The sequence below is a fragment of the Trachypithecus francoisi genome, unplaced genomic scaffold, assembly GCF_009764315.1.
Source record: "Trachypithecus francoisi isolate TF-2019V2 unplaced genomic scaffold, Tfra_2.0 Lachesis_group11, whole genome shotgun sequence".
In the NCBI taxonomy this organism is placed as follows: domain Eukaryota; kingdom Metazoa; phylum Chordata; class Mammalia; order Primates; family Cercopithecidae; genus Trachypithecus; species Trachypithecus francoisi.
Window position 1 is genome coordinate 43,901,640 of NW_022681456.1, and position 15,715 is coordinate 43,917,354.

The 15,715-nt window shown below is 36.3% G+C and overlaps 1 protein-coding gene across 6 annotated transcripts in view; it reads left to right on the top strand.

Annotated features, from left to right (window-relative positions):
* Positions 1-15,715, top strand: part of ATP2B1 (ATPase plasma membrane Ca2+ transporting 1) — a 117,587-nt gene that overhangs the window by 89,631 nt on the left and 12,241 nt on the right. For all 6 annotated transcript variants that reach the window (XM_033221102.1, XM_033221099.1, XM_033221098.1 and 3 more), the window contains exons 13-19: positions 4,399-4,578; positions 5,268-5,355; positions 5,737-5,843; positions 11,378-11,569; positions 11,796-12,009; positions 12,468-12,679; positions 14,591-14,698. In XM_033221102.1, coding sequence (XP_033076993.1) covers positions 4,399-4,578; positions 5,268-5,355; positions 5,737-5,843; positions 11,378-11,569; positions 11,796-12,009; positions 12,468-12,679; positions 14,591-14,698 — 1,101 coding nt within the window. The remainder of the gene's footprint in view (positions 1-4,398; positions 4,579-5,267; positions 5,356-5,736; positions 5,844-11,377; positions 11,570-11,795; positions 12,010-12,467; positions 12,680-14,590; positions 14,699-15,715) is intronic.

Consider the following 15,715-nt stretch of genomic DNA (forward strand, 5'->3'; position numbering starts at 1 on the left):
ACTGTGTTGTATTAACCACTGGAGGGGTCAGGTAAGACTTCCTAGAGGTTAATTACCTGATCTGATTCTTAAGGAGGAAGCATTATCTAAACCAAGAAAGAGAGTGAGCAGTTAAGTATATCTTGAGCAAAGAAGCAACATAAATAACAGCACTAGTAGAAAACCACTGTTGTTCAGTGACTTTATCAGCTAATTGATTCAAAACCTAATATGTAGCACTATTCTAGGAACTGGAAATACTGCAGTGACCAGAATAGTCTTGAGATTTATATTCTAGAGGAAGAAGACAGCTAAGTAGGTAGAATGATAGATACATGGACACCGTGTCAAGTGAAAATGAATTCTGAGAGGAATAAGACTTGGTGCCTATTCTCATAGGCCTTATATTCTGGGTGGCAGGATGGCATTTTGGGGGGATGATATTAAATAAGACAATTACTAGTGCAAAAGGGCTATATATATATATAAGATATGCACAGTGTAATGAAATAAAGTAATGGAGTGAGACTGCATTAGGAATTTCTGAGGATGTGGCATTTGAGATGCAATCTGATGGTTCACAGTGGGTCTGCCATGTAAATAGCTGCAAGAAGAGCATTCCAAGCAAAATGAGAAATGCAAGTGAAAGTGAGAAAAGTATTTAGCTATTTTAAAGGTGGAAAGAAGGCCAGTGTGGCTGTAAGTGTAAAGAAGAAGGGGGAGACGAGATGATCTCTGGCCTTAGTGGGCTGTGAGCGCTCTGAATTTTCTGAAATTCAGGCTGGGAGGTGATATGATTTATGTTGTTAAAATACTATTTTGATTACTGTGTAAAACAGGGATTAGAGATGAAGAAGAGTAGAAGCAGGGAAGTTAATGAGTATTGCAGTGATTCCAGGCAAGGGATGATCATGGCTTGGCCTACAGTTGTGGCATAGGAGATGGAAAGAAAGGAATGATTTCAAAGTGAGCGGAGATAGAACCAATAGGAAGTAATATATTGGGTTTGGATATTCCATTTTTGACATTGTTGAGGTGTCTGAGACATCCAAATGTATGTCGAGCATTTGGACCTCAGAGTCTGAAAGTGGGCTAGTCTGAAGAAATCACTGATGAAACTAAAGATCTTTTAGAGAAAGTGTGCAGCTGGGGAAGAAGGCTTTTATGACTAAGAGGTTGCCACAGTTAGAAGTCTTATAAAGGAGATGGAACCAGTCTCTAACTTGTATAACTTGGTGGCTGGTAGAGGGTTACCAATGTAATAAGAGAATCAGAAACAGCAGCCTGTTGAGAGATCAAGATAAATTTGGTTTGGGGTTTTGTAATTTCAAATGCTTATAAAATAGCCAGGTGGGTAATATTTGCCATTTGGTCACAGGAGAATCATTCAGAGGTCGTTTTTTTGTTTTGTCTTGTTTTTGTTTTTTTTAAGGAAGAGGTCTTCCTATGTTGCCCAGACTGTAGTACAGTGGCTTTTCACAGGCAGGAGATCATGGTGCACTGCAGTCTCAAACTCCTGGCCTCAAGCAGCCTCCCACCTCAGCCTCCTGAATAGCTGTAATTACAGGCATGCACCACTGTGCCTGGCTTTTCAAAGTTCTATACATTGACTTATGGTTTAAACTTTAACATTAAATCAGGATGTCTGCAACTTTCATTCTTTGGAAGACACATCAGTCTGTTATCATGCTCTTGGCATTGCAGTTGATGGAGAGTTTTATCTTTTTAAAGCATGTAAATGGCACTTGTTTCTCAGTATCACAAAATGAGATGGGTATTTATATACTAAATTGAGACGATGTCATATGAAACAGCTTTCTCTGAGTTTCTCTATTTTGTACAGTGCAGTTCTGGTGGAGGGATTCTTGAATAATTAGATGTCTAGAACAAATCCAGTTTTTATTGCATATGTATAAGTACTTGGCCTTGCTTTAGTTTCTTAAATGTAAAAGTAGAGATAGTTTGTGAGTTTTAAGCTGGAAGCATCTGATGATTAGTAGGCAGTTAATAAATGTTAGTGTGCCTTTCTTATGTATTATTTGCCACATAGTTTTAACCTGAGACCAATTTCTCCCTTTTACTCATTGTTTCCCTGTCCAGATGATCCTGGGATACTACCTAATCAAGGACTGCTTAGATATAAAAATTTAAGATAGATTTTATCTCAAATGAGATAACAGGAGATACATACCTGTATAAAACAGACAAGTGTTTTTAGTGTCAAATATATATATGTTTTTTTTTTTTGAAAAAATAATTTCAGCAGGCCCTGTCCTTTTGCTCATCACTTTGGCACTAGGACCTAAGCACAGTGCCTGGCATTCAGTAAATATTAGTTTGAGTAAATGCATGTGATGTCACCCTCCAATGATTTGAATCACTAAGAGTTGACTGGGTAGAAGAAAATAACTTTTCTGATGTAAATCTTAAAACTTATAGATAAATATGTATTTAAATTGCAATTAGTTACATCACATACATGTTTTAAAACATGGTACCCTGGGCCAGGCATGGTGGCTCACACCTATAATCCCATTACTTTGGGAGACTGAGGCAGACGGATCGCCTGAGCTCAGGATTTCAAGACCAGCCTGGGCAACATGGTGAAACCCCATCTCTACCAAAAATACAAAAAATTAGCCGTGCATGGTGGCATGCACCTGTGGTCCCAGCTACTCAGGAGGCTGAGGTGGGAGGATCACTTGAGCCTGGGAGGCAGAGGTTACAGTGAATCAGCATTGTACCACTGCACTTTATCCTGGGTGACGGAGTGAGACCCATCTTGGGGAAAAAAAAAAAAAAAAGTACCTTGTCTGGAATGTGCACCCCTTAGAAAATGTCCCCTTGCTATTATTTATCCCAAAGATACTTAATTCAGCAGTTCAGTAAATACTAAGCTCCAGTCACATGCCTGGTGCTTATTTGTTAAATGAACAAAAGGCATACTAGGTATTGATGATGCAAAGATAAGGTAAAGGTCCTGTCTTCAAGAAGCTCATTGAAGATTCAGGTAAACAATAACCATAGTATGACTTGATGACCTGTAACAGAGGTATGTATAAGATGAAGGTGCAGTTTTGTCTAAGTAGACCAAGAAAGCTCCGGATAAGTTAGATTTACACTGGATTTAGGATAGACTTCACAAACAGGTAGACTGCAGTCCAAAGTTAGCCTTCAGTCAGGTTATCTTTGTTGGGGGAGGCGGGGTTAGAAACATTAAATATGAAGAGATTACGCACAAATCTGTGTTTCTTGCTTTTTGCAATTACAGGTGCTGTGAACATTGGGCTCTCATTTCATCATGGCAGAAATAGGCTGGAGCTAAATAGCTCTTTCATTAGGCATTTGTCTTGGGGGTTTATCATTTTCAGCATATTTTCTTCATGTATATTACCTCCATGATCCTGTAGGCATTTTAATTTGCAACCCCTGCTCCAGTAGGATCCGTGTGGATTTTCTGGTTATAGAAAAGCAGGAAAAGATTTTCTAGGTGAAAGGAACTGTAGTAGTACAGGCACAGTGATTCTGTTACACTGAGAACTTTGTGGTTTGTGATAACAGCTGAGGAATCATCGTATATTTTAAGAAAGTGTATTTCTGTTTAAAGAAATAAACTCTACCATCAAGTATATCATATGTTTTAACGGGGGAACAAACTTTAATTGGCAGGGTACCAATTAAAAAGCCATTGAAGTAGATTGGGCAGCAAGCAGCAGAGACATGATGCAGGGCAAATTTGAGGTAGAATCCACAGGACTTCCTGGCTTCTAAGGATGTAGGGTAAGAGAACTGAAAGAAGAGGTACAGGTGACTCTTAGGTTTCTGCTAGATAGGTAAAGGAAACTGGTTTTGCTTTTAGACACCTGAATCGATACCCACTTTTCAGGTGGAACTGTGAATCCTTTTACAGTAAGGTAGGGGCAGGATGTGGATTCTAAAGTCATTAGAATACAATGGAATTAGATGGAAATTGAAGGTATGGGAGTAAGTAAGGTAACGCTTAAAAGATATGGATTGTGAGCCATCCTTAGCCCTAAACAAAGGATACCAACATTTTACTCTGGTGTAATCTGGGTAGTAAAACCAGAAAGGTAGAAAACCAACCAGAAAAGAATTGCCTAATGGTTGCCGGGGGGAAGCGTGCTTTAAAAAGCCTTCTGTAAATAAATCCTGCAAACAAATTAGTAGATGACAACTGAAAACGAAGCCTGAGCTAAGTCTGGCAGTGGAATTGGAAAGAGATTATTGAAAATAGTGCAAGAAAAGAAATATTGAGTATTGGAAATGAAATCAGTCATGAAGTCATTGTATCATTGTCATCATTTGGGGGACTATAAAGTAATGCAGGTGTGTGCAGTGAAATATTTTTCCCTCTAAAAATACCAATTTAACTTTGTAATTTTTTTTAATGTAAACCAGGTGCCAGATGCAATTAAAAAGTGTCAGAGGGCTGGAATTACTGTGCGGATGGTCACTGGTGATAATATTAATACTGCTCGGGCCATTGCTACCAAATGTGGTATTTTACATCCTGGGGAAGATTTTCTGTGCCTAGAAGGTAAAGATTTTAACAGAAGAATACGAAATGAAAAAGGAGAGGTAAATATTTATTTATTTATTTTTGGTTGACAGATGTTTAATATATTAGGAATTTAATTCAACAAACACATACTGAATATGCACTATGTTAGGCACCACGCATGAAATAAATGCAGTCTATACCTTAGGAAGCAAAATACTAGTGTTCTAAGGGATAAAAGAGAGAAGTAATAAATTGGTCCTAAAGGAAGTAAACATTTCTTGCTATGAATGCTATATGAAAGTAGTGGCGATGAATCTAGGCCAATTTCAGAAGTACAGTATGTATAAGGGAGTAATGGGAGATGGGTTGGAAAGGCTGATATGGAGCATATTTCAGGGAACTCCAAACTCTCTGAACTTCTTATGCTCAATTAAGGAAGTTCTATTTTCATAGGCAGTAGGGGGATTTTTTTAATTTGGTCTTATAATGATAAATGAAAAACAATGGCTTTTAGACTTGAGTATGCATCAGAGTCACCTAGCAAGATTATTAAAACACAGATTGCTGGACCTGCCCCACAGTATTTGCTAAGGTAGATCTGGGTCCATGCCCAAGAATTCATGTTTCTAATAAGTTCCCAGGAGTTTCTGATGGTGTTGTTCTGTGGACCACACTTTTGAGAGCTACTGATAAATATGCCAGAGAGCTCATTAGGATTTAAGAAACTATGTTTGGGCATATTTTAACTTTGATAAAACATTTATAGATTGAGCAAGAGAGGATAGACAAGATTTGGCCAAAGCTTCGAGTACTTGCAAGATCATCTCCTACTGATAAGCATACACTGGTTAAAGGTAAGTCGATTTTTCAGTTATTTCACAATTTCTTAATACAGAAATGTGTTCTGCTTCCTAAAATAGTAGTAGGTACTGAATATTAGATTGAGTAATGGATATCATGTTTTAATAAAATCTAAATACATTTCCTTTGATATCTTAGGTAAATTGTGTTCCTAAGTGATTATCTGAAGTGTTTAAGACAGGATATTGCTCTGAATATGCCCTTAGTTTCTGAAGTAGGTTCTCACCTAACATCTAAGCAATTTCCATTTCTATGTTTGTTTAATTATTTATTTTTAACCTTGAGTCTATAAAACCGAATAGTCAGGATGTTCTTCAGAATCATCTTATTAAAGAGTAATGTTTTTATAACACAAATATTTACTTGTATTTAAGGTATAATTGACAGCACTGTCTCAGACCAACGCCAGGTTGTAGCCGTAACTGGTGATGGTACAAATGATGGCCCAGCACTAAAGAAAGCAGATGTTGGATTTGCAATGGTAAGAATTAACTCATTCAAATATCCAAACATAATTTATGGACTGGTTTGTTTGTTTGTTGACTGAATTACTATGGATTTTAAACACTGTCCCTCAAGATTAGTTTGAGGGATAATTAATAAACCTAAATTGGTTTATAAGTCTAATTAGTTTATGCATTAGCTTTATTTGATGTCATGAAATCTGACTAGATTGTTTCTTTTGAACAATTTAATAATATTATATGTTGACTTTGTATTCTGTTAATTTTTTAATGTCTGTCATCTTACCTGAACCTTTAACAACCCTTTTACGCAGGACACAGGCTTAGAACAGTTGTATTTAAATTAAAAATATAATTGAGACTTTTCCATTCATCTACTCAATTACTCTTCAGTTATTTAAAAAGTAATTGAATACCATCATTTTATATATAATCTTTTTTGATTGAAAAAGCCTGCCTACTTGTTTTCCCCAAAGTCCTCAATTTAAGTATTTTATTTTCTTTGAGTTTCATTTTATTTTTGGAAAATACTGGTTCATAATCACAATTCTCAAATCCAGAACTATCAGGAAACTGAAATTTTTAACCTAAATTTTGCAGCAGACACATTTGATTGCAAAATTTGTTCTGAACTGATGTGAGGCTGTTATTTGTCCTACTTAGTGTGAATATTCATAGCCATTGTGGAGATTTTAATGTGGTTTTTATGGGGTGCTAAGCTCTTTTGGGAAAATTGAGATACAAGGTTATGTGTCTCATTATCTTTCCAAACTATGAGAGACTGAATTCTGAATCACAATCTGGCCCTAAGGTTTTCAGATGAGAGATTGTTTTTGTGTACAAATGTTTATTTGCATAATTTGTCCCCCTGATATTTTGCTGCTAAAATAGAAATTTAGAAGATCTACCATGGTGGCAGCCTTTCAACAGGAGTGAGAGAGATGGAGAAAGGAAATTATGGGTAAATTTTCCTCAATCAAAAGCAGTGAATCCAAAGATCCCCCACCCTACCCCATCCCAAATTTAAATAGTTGGCAGCTGCATTGGTAGGAGCTTCTGAAGACATGGGAAGCATAGCTGAAGAGGTCTATGGAATAATTAAGTGCTCTTACTTTTCTCTAGGCAAACAGGCTCGTTCCCTTTAGGAACATAGGATCACTCACTGCTGCTCTTGAGCATTTAGCAGGATTTTTATTGCTATTTACATTCTGACAGCTGACCAGAAAGGCATTTATGTAAAATGGATTTTAAAATAAAAAAAACTTTCTTCCCAAAACTTGAATGTAAGACAGATACAATGGGCTTTAAGTAAATACAGGTAAATGTAATCAAACAAAAACACAATACACTGACTGGTTGGTTAGTATTTTTTAAGCTCTTTACGGTTTTAGGCCCAGTTTTACCCCTTTTATTTATTTATTTTTTTTAATAACATGAAAAGTCTGAATTTAGTTCAAAAACAGACTGACCGTGATGGCTCATGCCTGTAATCCCAGCCCTTTGGGAGGCTGAGGCGGGCAGATCACATGAGGTCAGGAGTTCAAGAACAGCCTGGCCAACATGGCAAAACCCCATCTCTACTAAAAAAAAAAAAAAAAAAAAAAAAAAAAAAATTTGCTGGGTGTGGTGGTCGTGCGTGTAATCCCAGCTACTTGAAAGGCTGAGGCATGAGAATCGCTTGAACCCAGGAGGCGCAGGCTGCAGTGAGCCAAGATGACACCACTGCACTCCAGCCTAGGTGACAGAGCAAGGCTCTGTCTCAAATAAATAAATAAATAAATTTAGTTCAAAAACATAGAGAAACTATAAGTGCTTGGTAGCTTGAACTTGAAACTACTCTTGTTTAAGCTTGAATTTACTTTGGTTTTGCATTTGTTCAGTTAAAACTTAAAGACAAATGTCTTGTCTTAGAGTTTTTTTTAGTTACAAAAAATCGCTGTTGATAATTTCTTTCTAAATGTACCTCTTATTTTTCAGGCAGATATAGCATTTTAGGGCATACGTTCTTGATTTGTTGACCTGTAGATAAAGTGTATATTCTGCTTGTCCATTCGGCCCTTTGTATCCATGGATTCTGCATCTGCAGAATCAACCAACTGTAGATAGAAAATATTCAGGACAAAAATATGGATAGTTGCATCTGTAGTGAACATGTACAGGCTTTTTCTTATCATATTCCCTAAATAATACAGTATAACAATTACCTGCATAGCAAGTTTTGGTCAAAGGAGAGAATCCTTGTCACATGGTATTATTCTTGCCAAAAATTAGTTAACCATGTATTGCTATCAACAAGCACTGAATGTCATGGTGTAATCCGATAATCAAATACATCTATGGTAGTAAAACCTAAAATAATTAAAATACTTTGATTTTAAACTTTATTTGGATTAATGCAGGACTCCAAATATTAAGAGACTGTGTTCAGTATTCCAGTCCAGAAACATTAGAAGTGAAGAGCTGCTGTCTCCTAAAAATTCACAGCACGTGGAAATAATCACAGGATAGTGACAAGTTTTTCAGGAAGAAGTCTTTGACTGTGCCTGTAAAGACTGGAAAAGGTTTTCTGGGAGAGGTACCAGTTTAGCTGAGGGAAGGAGAGGAACCAAGAGGCCCTCATTCTTCAGCGGATTATGTACAAGTTGTTCACTCTAACTAGAAGAGGTTGTGGTACTGTAATGAGATACGAAGCTAGAAGAATTCATAAGGTGCCACATTAAAAAGGCCTTGAATGCCAAGATAAGGATTTTTTTTCTCTTATCCTGTAGATGAACATTTGACAAGCCTACTTCTGATGAAGTAAGTTTAGAGACACACTATGTGATATTATATAACTCCTAGAAGCTCATTTTTTAAAAGCACTTTAACCTTTTGTGATTGAAAGTTTTCCAGACTTGTTTCATCATAGAACTAGATTTTATCTGAATACCAATTAACACCATAGAGTTACTTTTAGAAATTTTAAGGATTTTGAGCAAGGGAATGGTGAGATTTGCATTTGTATAATATAGGTATGATGAGAATCAAGAAATCCCATTGAGTTTAAGTGTGTTAAATATGTGGGACATTGGCCAGGTGCGGTGGCTCACGCCTGTAATCCCAGCACTTTGGGAGGCCAAGGCGGGTGGATCTCTTGAGGTCAGGAGTTTGAGACCAGTCTGGCCAACATGGTAAAACCCTGTCTCTACTAAAAATACAAAATAGTGGGTGTAGTGGTGTGCGCCTGTAATCTCAGCTACTTGGGAGGCTGAGGCGGGAGAGTGGCATGAACCCGGAAGGCGGAGCTTGCAGTGAGCCGAGATGGTGCCACTGCACTCCAGCCTGGACAACAGAGCGAGACTCTGTCTCAAAAAAGAAAAAAAAGTGGGACATTAAAAGTAAAATATTCACAGTGGGAGCTGGAGACTAAGATTCTAAAATAAGATTGTTTCTTCATTGAGTATTTTGAGAAAGGTTTCATCTGAACTTCTTGTTTATCAAAACAATGTATGCATAGTATTTAAAAGGTCAGGTAGTTCTATAAGACTTAATACCAAGTCCCCTACCACAAACCAAATTTTTGGCTCCTGAAGGAAAACAGTTTTAGCTGCTTCTATTCCTTAGTTATGTACCTTTATATCTCTAAATCACATGATTCTGGTGCTTTTTGATTGTTTTAATATAAGGCTTTAACTAATGACTTTCATTAATGAAGATGAGGACTTTGTGCTTTTACAGGCACATAGACCACATTCACCCCATATACCTTCATGCTTACTACCTATCCCATCATCTGCCAGCAGAGTTATATCATAATTTAGGTTCAATCAACATTCAGTCCTTACTGTGACTGTAAATGCTGTTTCAGCCTGATCTATGTGGTCTACTGTAATTACTTTTCCTTCCTTACACAGCTTTTTATGTTCCCTATAATTTGTTGTCTTTTTTACTTTAATTTTTATTTGGTTTGTTTGAATTGTTTTGGCTTAGTTTTTCTATGTACTTAACTCTAATTCATCCCCAAATTATCTGTTCCATATATCGGAGACCTTTAGCATTCTTACCAGTTTTAGTTTCTAAGAGATAACGTCTCTCAACATCTTTCGACGTGCTTTAATCTGCACTCGCTGTTTGCTGGCCTTGCTGCACAGCTGTCTTCTTGGTCTCCATACCTGAGGATTTTCTTTATCTCTCATTTGTGTTGGATCTTGTACTTCACGAGTTCAGTTGCATCATCATCTTTGGTTTACTCCCTTATCTGGTGGAGTCATCTCCTCCAGCTGCTTCTTGAGAAAAGGTTTGTCTTAGTCCATTTTGTATTGTGATAACAGAGTATCTAAGACTTAGTATTTCATGAACAATAAAAGTTTCTTTGACTTCAGGTTCTGGAGGTAAGTAAATCCAAGAACCAGGGTGCCAGCATCTGGTGAGGGCCTTCATGCTGCATCATGTCATGGGAGAAGGGCAAGAGAACATTGCAAGTGAGCACGAAAGCAAGAGGGGGTCAAACTCACCTTTCATTATCAAGAATTCACTCTTGATAATGAAACCACTCCCAAGATAATGACATTAATCCATACATGAAGTCAGAGCCTTCATCATGATATCACCTCTGAATTTCCATGTCTGCACTTTGCTGATTGAAGATTACATTTCCAAGACATGAATTTGGGGAATACTTTCAGCCCGTAGCGGGGTTCATGAGGGTTAGCTTTTTGATAATTTTTTAGCGAATCCTACTCTCTTCTAATTATTGCCTTATCTCTCTGCAAAGATAACCAGTATCCTGAAGCTTATTCCTTTTGCCTGTTTTTGAACTTTGTACAGAAGAATCATACATTATGTGTTGAGTTCATCTTCTTTATTCAGCATTATGTTTGTGAGATCATTTATGTTAATATAGTTGTAGTTCACTCATTTTATTAATCTACAATTTATTAATTGCCCCATTCTCTTGTTGATAACATTGTTACTAGTTTGAAGGTTCTAAATGCGTCTTCAGTAGACTTTCAAAAGATCTTCCTTTTTTTATTGCTACCTTCACCCCTACTTCCAGTGCCATGTAACTCTACCAAATCCGAAGCTGTGCAGGAGTGTTCTGTGGTCGGGGGGAAAGGGGGCTACTTCTACTTTCTCTACCCGTGGATTACGATTCAGCTTTCTTATGTCTGCTGAGTTGCTTAGCATTTGGCTGTCTACTTTCAGCTTTTTTTTTTTTTTTTGGTAGCATCTCCTTTTCCTCTAACTTTGTCTTCATAGAGTTTGTTTGCTTTTTATTAATATATACCTTTTTGTGTGGCTTTTGGAAGGAACTTGAGTAATGTCTTTGTTCATTCCTCCATTTTTAGCCCAACTTGAACCTTATTTTTAATACTTCATTCTTTGTTTGATTTCTGCTAAACCAGAATGTCTTTTCTAGTAATATCTTAGAATAACTCTGTTACCTTCTTTTAATGTAAATTTAAGTCAATATTTATTAGATATAGTCGTAAACTTTTGTTTATTAATTGTGTATTTTTTGACTATTTGAAAGTTAAAACATTTAGTCTAATTCACAAAATTTTTTTAACAGGGTATTGCTGGAACTGATGTAGCTAAAGAAGCATCCGATATTATTCTCACAGATGACAACTTTACAAGCATTGTTAAAGCAGTTATGTGGGGACGAAATGTCTACGACAGCATCTCAAAATTCCTTCAGTTCCAACTTACTGTTAATGTAGTAGCAGTGATTGTTGCTTTTACGGGCGCCTGTATTACTCAAGTAGGTGATGATTTGTCTATTAAAACTTGTTTACTTTAAATAAAAGTACATAAAATGCCTTTTTAAAAATACTTAATATTTAAGCTGAAGCTTAATATTTTAGGTTAGTTAATATAAAAATATAATCCTGTTCTGTTTCTCAAGTTTTTAAACCCTAAAGGCTTCCTGAGGGTTGCTGAGTCCCTGAGTAGTTGTGAATGTCTATTAGGAAACATATCTTTTCTAGGACTCACCGCTTAAGGCTGTGCAGATGCTGTGGGTAAACCTCATAATGGATACGCTCGCTTCCCTGGCTCTGGCAACGGAACCACCCACTGAGTCCCTCTTGCTTCGGAAACCTTATGGTAGAAATAAGCCTCTCATCTCACGTACAATGATGAAGAATATTTTGGGTCATGCATTCTATCAACTTGTAGTAGTCTTTACACTCTTATTTGCTGGTAAGAATTCAGTGTCTAATAAATAAAGCTTCAATTAATTGTTTCTTTCCCAAACTAATCATCCAAGATGTTATAATGTTATAAATTTTCAAGAGCCTAAGTTCTATTCCTGACTTCCCATTTATCTTTAATTTCTTCCTCTGTATCAGTAGTGCTTAGTAAATTTGGGGAGACAGTAAGATAGATAGTAGGGGGAGAATAAAGAGTCCTGATGTCTTATCCTGGCTCTCCACTAATTTAGATATGTGATCCTGAGATTGTCACCATAGTTTTGGGAGCTTCTGTTTCCTTGTCTATAAAATAAGAGAGTTGTGCTAGATAATCCCAGGTTTCTTCCAGCTCCTTCCATGCTGCCATTTCAGATAAAATAAAAAGTCTAGCTAAGTTTTACTTTGTATACCTCCTTGAAATCATATTTGGTATGATAATTACAAAATAGTCATTTTTCATTCTTTCAGGAGAAAAGTTTTTTGACATTGATAGTGGAAGAAATGCTCCTTTGCATGCACCTCCTTCAGAACATTATACTATTGTTTTTAATACCTTTGTGCTGATGCAACTTTTCAATGAAATAAATGCCCGGAAAATTCATGGTGAAAGAAATGTATTTGAAGGAATCTTTAACAATGCCATCTTCTGCACAATTGTTTTAGGAACTTTTGTGGTACAGGTGGGTAATTGGAAAAGATAGTTTCAAATTTGCCTGTTATATGGGAGACATTAGGTAAACAGCTTGTTCTAGCAATCACTTGTGTGGAACATGTGTGGAACTATTGCCTTGGTGACATCTATAGTATCATGGTGATTTAAGGTATATGTTAAAGAATATGAGAACTGGGCCGGGCGCGGTGGCTCATGCCTGTAATCCCAGCACTTTGGGAGGCCGAGGCGGGCAGATCACAAGGTCAGGAGATCGAGAACACGGTGAAACCCCGTCTCTACTAAAAATACAAAAAATTAGCCGGGTGTGGTGGCGGGTGCCTGTAGTCCCAGCTACTAGGGAGGCTGAGGCAGGAGAATGGCATGAACCCAGGAGGCGGAGCTTGCAGTGAGCTGAGATCGCGCCACTGCACTCCAGCCTGGTGGACAGAGTGAGACTCTGTCTCAAAAAAAGAAAAAAAAAAGAATATGAGAACTGAATCTCTGGTTCTTAGAAGTAAATGCCACAACCAACTAGGCAAACGGTTTTATTTCTTCCAGCTATAAAGTGAAAGATATAATTTCTTAGGAAACAAAGTCAGCCAATCACATTAATTGTTTCCCCAGCATTTTAGTATTCTTTTTACATCCCACATTATACCAAAAAAAGTTCAAGTTTAAATTTAAAAATAATTAAGATCACTTGTGCAAATAAATATTGAACTCTTTTCATGCTCATTATTTTCTTGATTTATAAAAGAAAATTACTTCAGTTTTCTATCTCTACTAAAATCCAGACCTGACTGTCAAATCAGTTATTATCTAATTGGGCTACTAACAAAGCAGTTAGAAATCTATCTGTACAAGTGTACAGATTAACTTAAGAAATAGTGGAACCGAGAAGTAAAAATCACTTGAATTTGAATGAAGTAGAGCTAAAAAGAAAGGAATTGTAACTTTAAAGTTTTAAAATATTAACTTCCAAAATTATTTTTGATTTTAATATTTGGGAACTACTTAACTGCCATATCAGAGAGAGCCCTGTCAGACTCACAGGAGGATGAATATTGTTACTTGATTCTTTTTTAAAAACTTATTTATTTTTTGATTAAGATGGGATCTTGCTGTGTTGCCTAGGCTGGTCTTGAACTCCTGGGCTCAAGCAATCCTCTCACCTCAGCCTCCAAAAGTGTTAGAATTACAGGTATGCGTTGTCACACCCAACCCCAGTTAATTCTTAATATTTCCATGCACACACACTATTTTAGGCTTTTTAGATAACAAGCAAAGCATAAGCACAGTATTATGAATTTATGTTCATCATCAGGCCTCTTTTCATAAAGGAGAGCAAATCTGAGATCACTTCACCTGCGTTAGCCCATACTTCATAGAACTTTGCAAGTTGCCTTTCTTCTCTTACAGTCTGTTTGTATTTATCTTAATAGGTCTAAATGTTAAGTAGAAATAAACAGCTATGTGGAATTTTTAAAATATTGTATATTTTTCCAGTAACATACAGTCTTTTCTACAAAAGAGTACTGTATTTTGAGAAAGGCATAAATTATTTGAAGAATTGTACTAAATACAGGGGAATGTAGTTGCTTAGGGTTATATTGGAAACATAAAGTTACTCTTCTTCGTCATAAGAATTTTATTTTTTGTAAGCATAATTTAAACATGAAATACGCATGCATTAAAAACATTGGGCAAAATTTTACTTTATTTCAGTTGTCTTTTTTTGTAAGAGGGAACCCTTTCCCTGGAGGGGAAAGAGGAAAGGTCTGTTTCAGTTGTCTTATTTTCAGTTGTGACTAATATAATACACTTCATCAGAATAGTGGTTGTTCACCTTATTTTAGAGGACATAAATTTGATATTTTTTAAAGTATATGAATTTTTAAATTTAAGATTTAAGTAAATTTACTCTTGATTATTCCTCCAGATAATAATTGTGCAGTTTGGTGGAAAACCTTTCAGTTGTTCAGAACTTTCAATAGAACAGTGGCTATGGTCAATATTCCTAGGAATGGGAACGTTACTCTGGGGCCAGGTAAAAGTCTCATTAGTTTTTGCTTAAACTTAGTGATTTTTTTTTTTTAATTTTTAGTGTGTATTTTCTTTAACAGTTTCATTACTTGATTCTAAATCGTTAACATGGTGAGTAAAGAGAGGGAATTCAAAGATAAGTTTTTTTAATGTTGTATATAGTTCCAGTATGTCACTTGTTCATTATGATTATGCCTGTACTATAAAATACTATCCTAACTTTTTATGTGGTTTTTTACTTGTTTTTTAGAACAAGTTTTGTAGCAGTTGTTTAAAATGATGTATTTATAACTGGTTAGGATGCTAATATCTGTATCTTTTACTCTATAACCTATTTTTACATTTTCAGAAAAAAATTTTTTACAAAAATGTAGAAAATACATGGCCGGGCGCGGTGGCTCACGCCTGTAATCCCAGCACTTTGGGAGGCCGAGGCGGGTGGATCACCTGAGGTAAGGAGTTCGAGAACAGCCTGGCCAGCATGGTGAAACCCCATCTCTACTAAAAATACAAAAATTAGCCGGGCATGGTGGCAGGTGCCTGTAATCCCAGCTACTCGGGAGGCTGAGGCAGAAGAATCGCTTGAACCCAGGAGGCGGAGGTTGCAGTGAGCCGAGATTGCGCCATTGCACTCCAGCCTAGGGGAGAAGAGCGAGACTTTGTCCCAAAAAAAAAAGTAAGAAATACATACACGTACTTTGTCATTTTGTTCTGTAATTTAATCTAATATGCAGCATAGGAAAAACTGACCTTAGAGAATGTTTTTATAAAAATAATGTTACCTGGAAAAAGGGGTCACAAAATGATGTTTTAGATTTGAATTGAATAGCTTTAACAGTGTATGTATAAAATAAAGTGCCTGAAATAAGAGATATACCTCATATTTACTATAGGCAGCTTACTTGCAAATGCATGTCATTATTTTTTAAATGTAAGTGATAATGATTTATGCATTGTTCATTTTAAGCCCATTACTATAAAACTAAGTTATAGAAAATCTATACTAACATTTTCATAAATG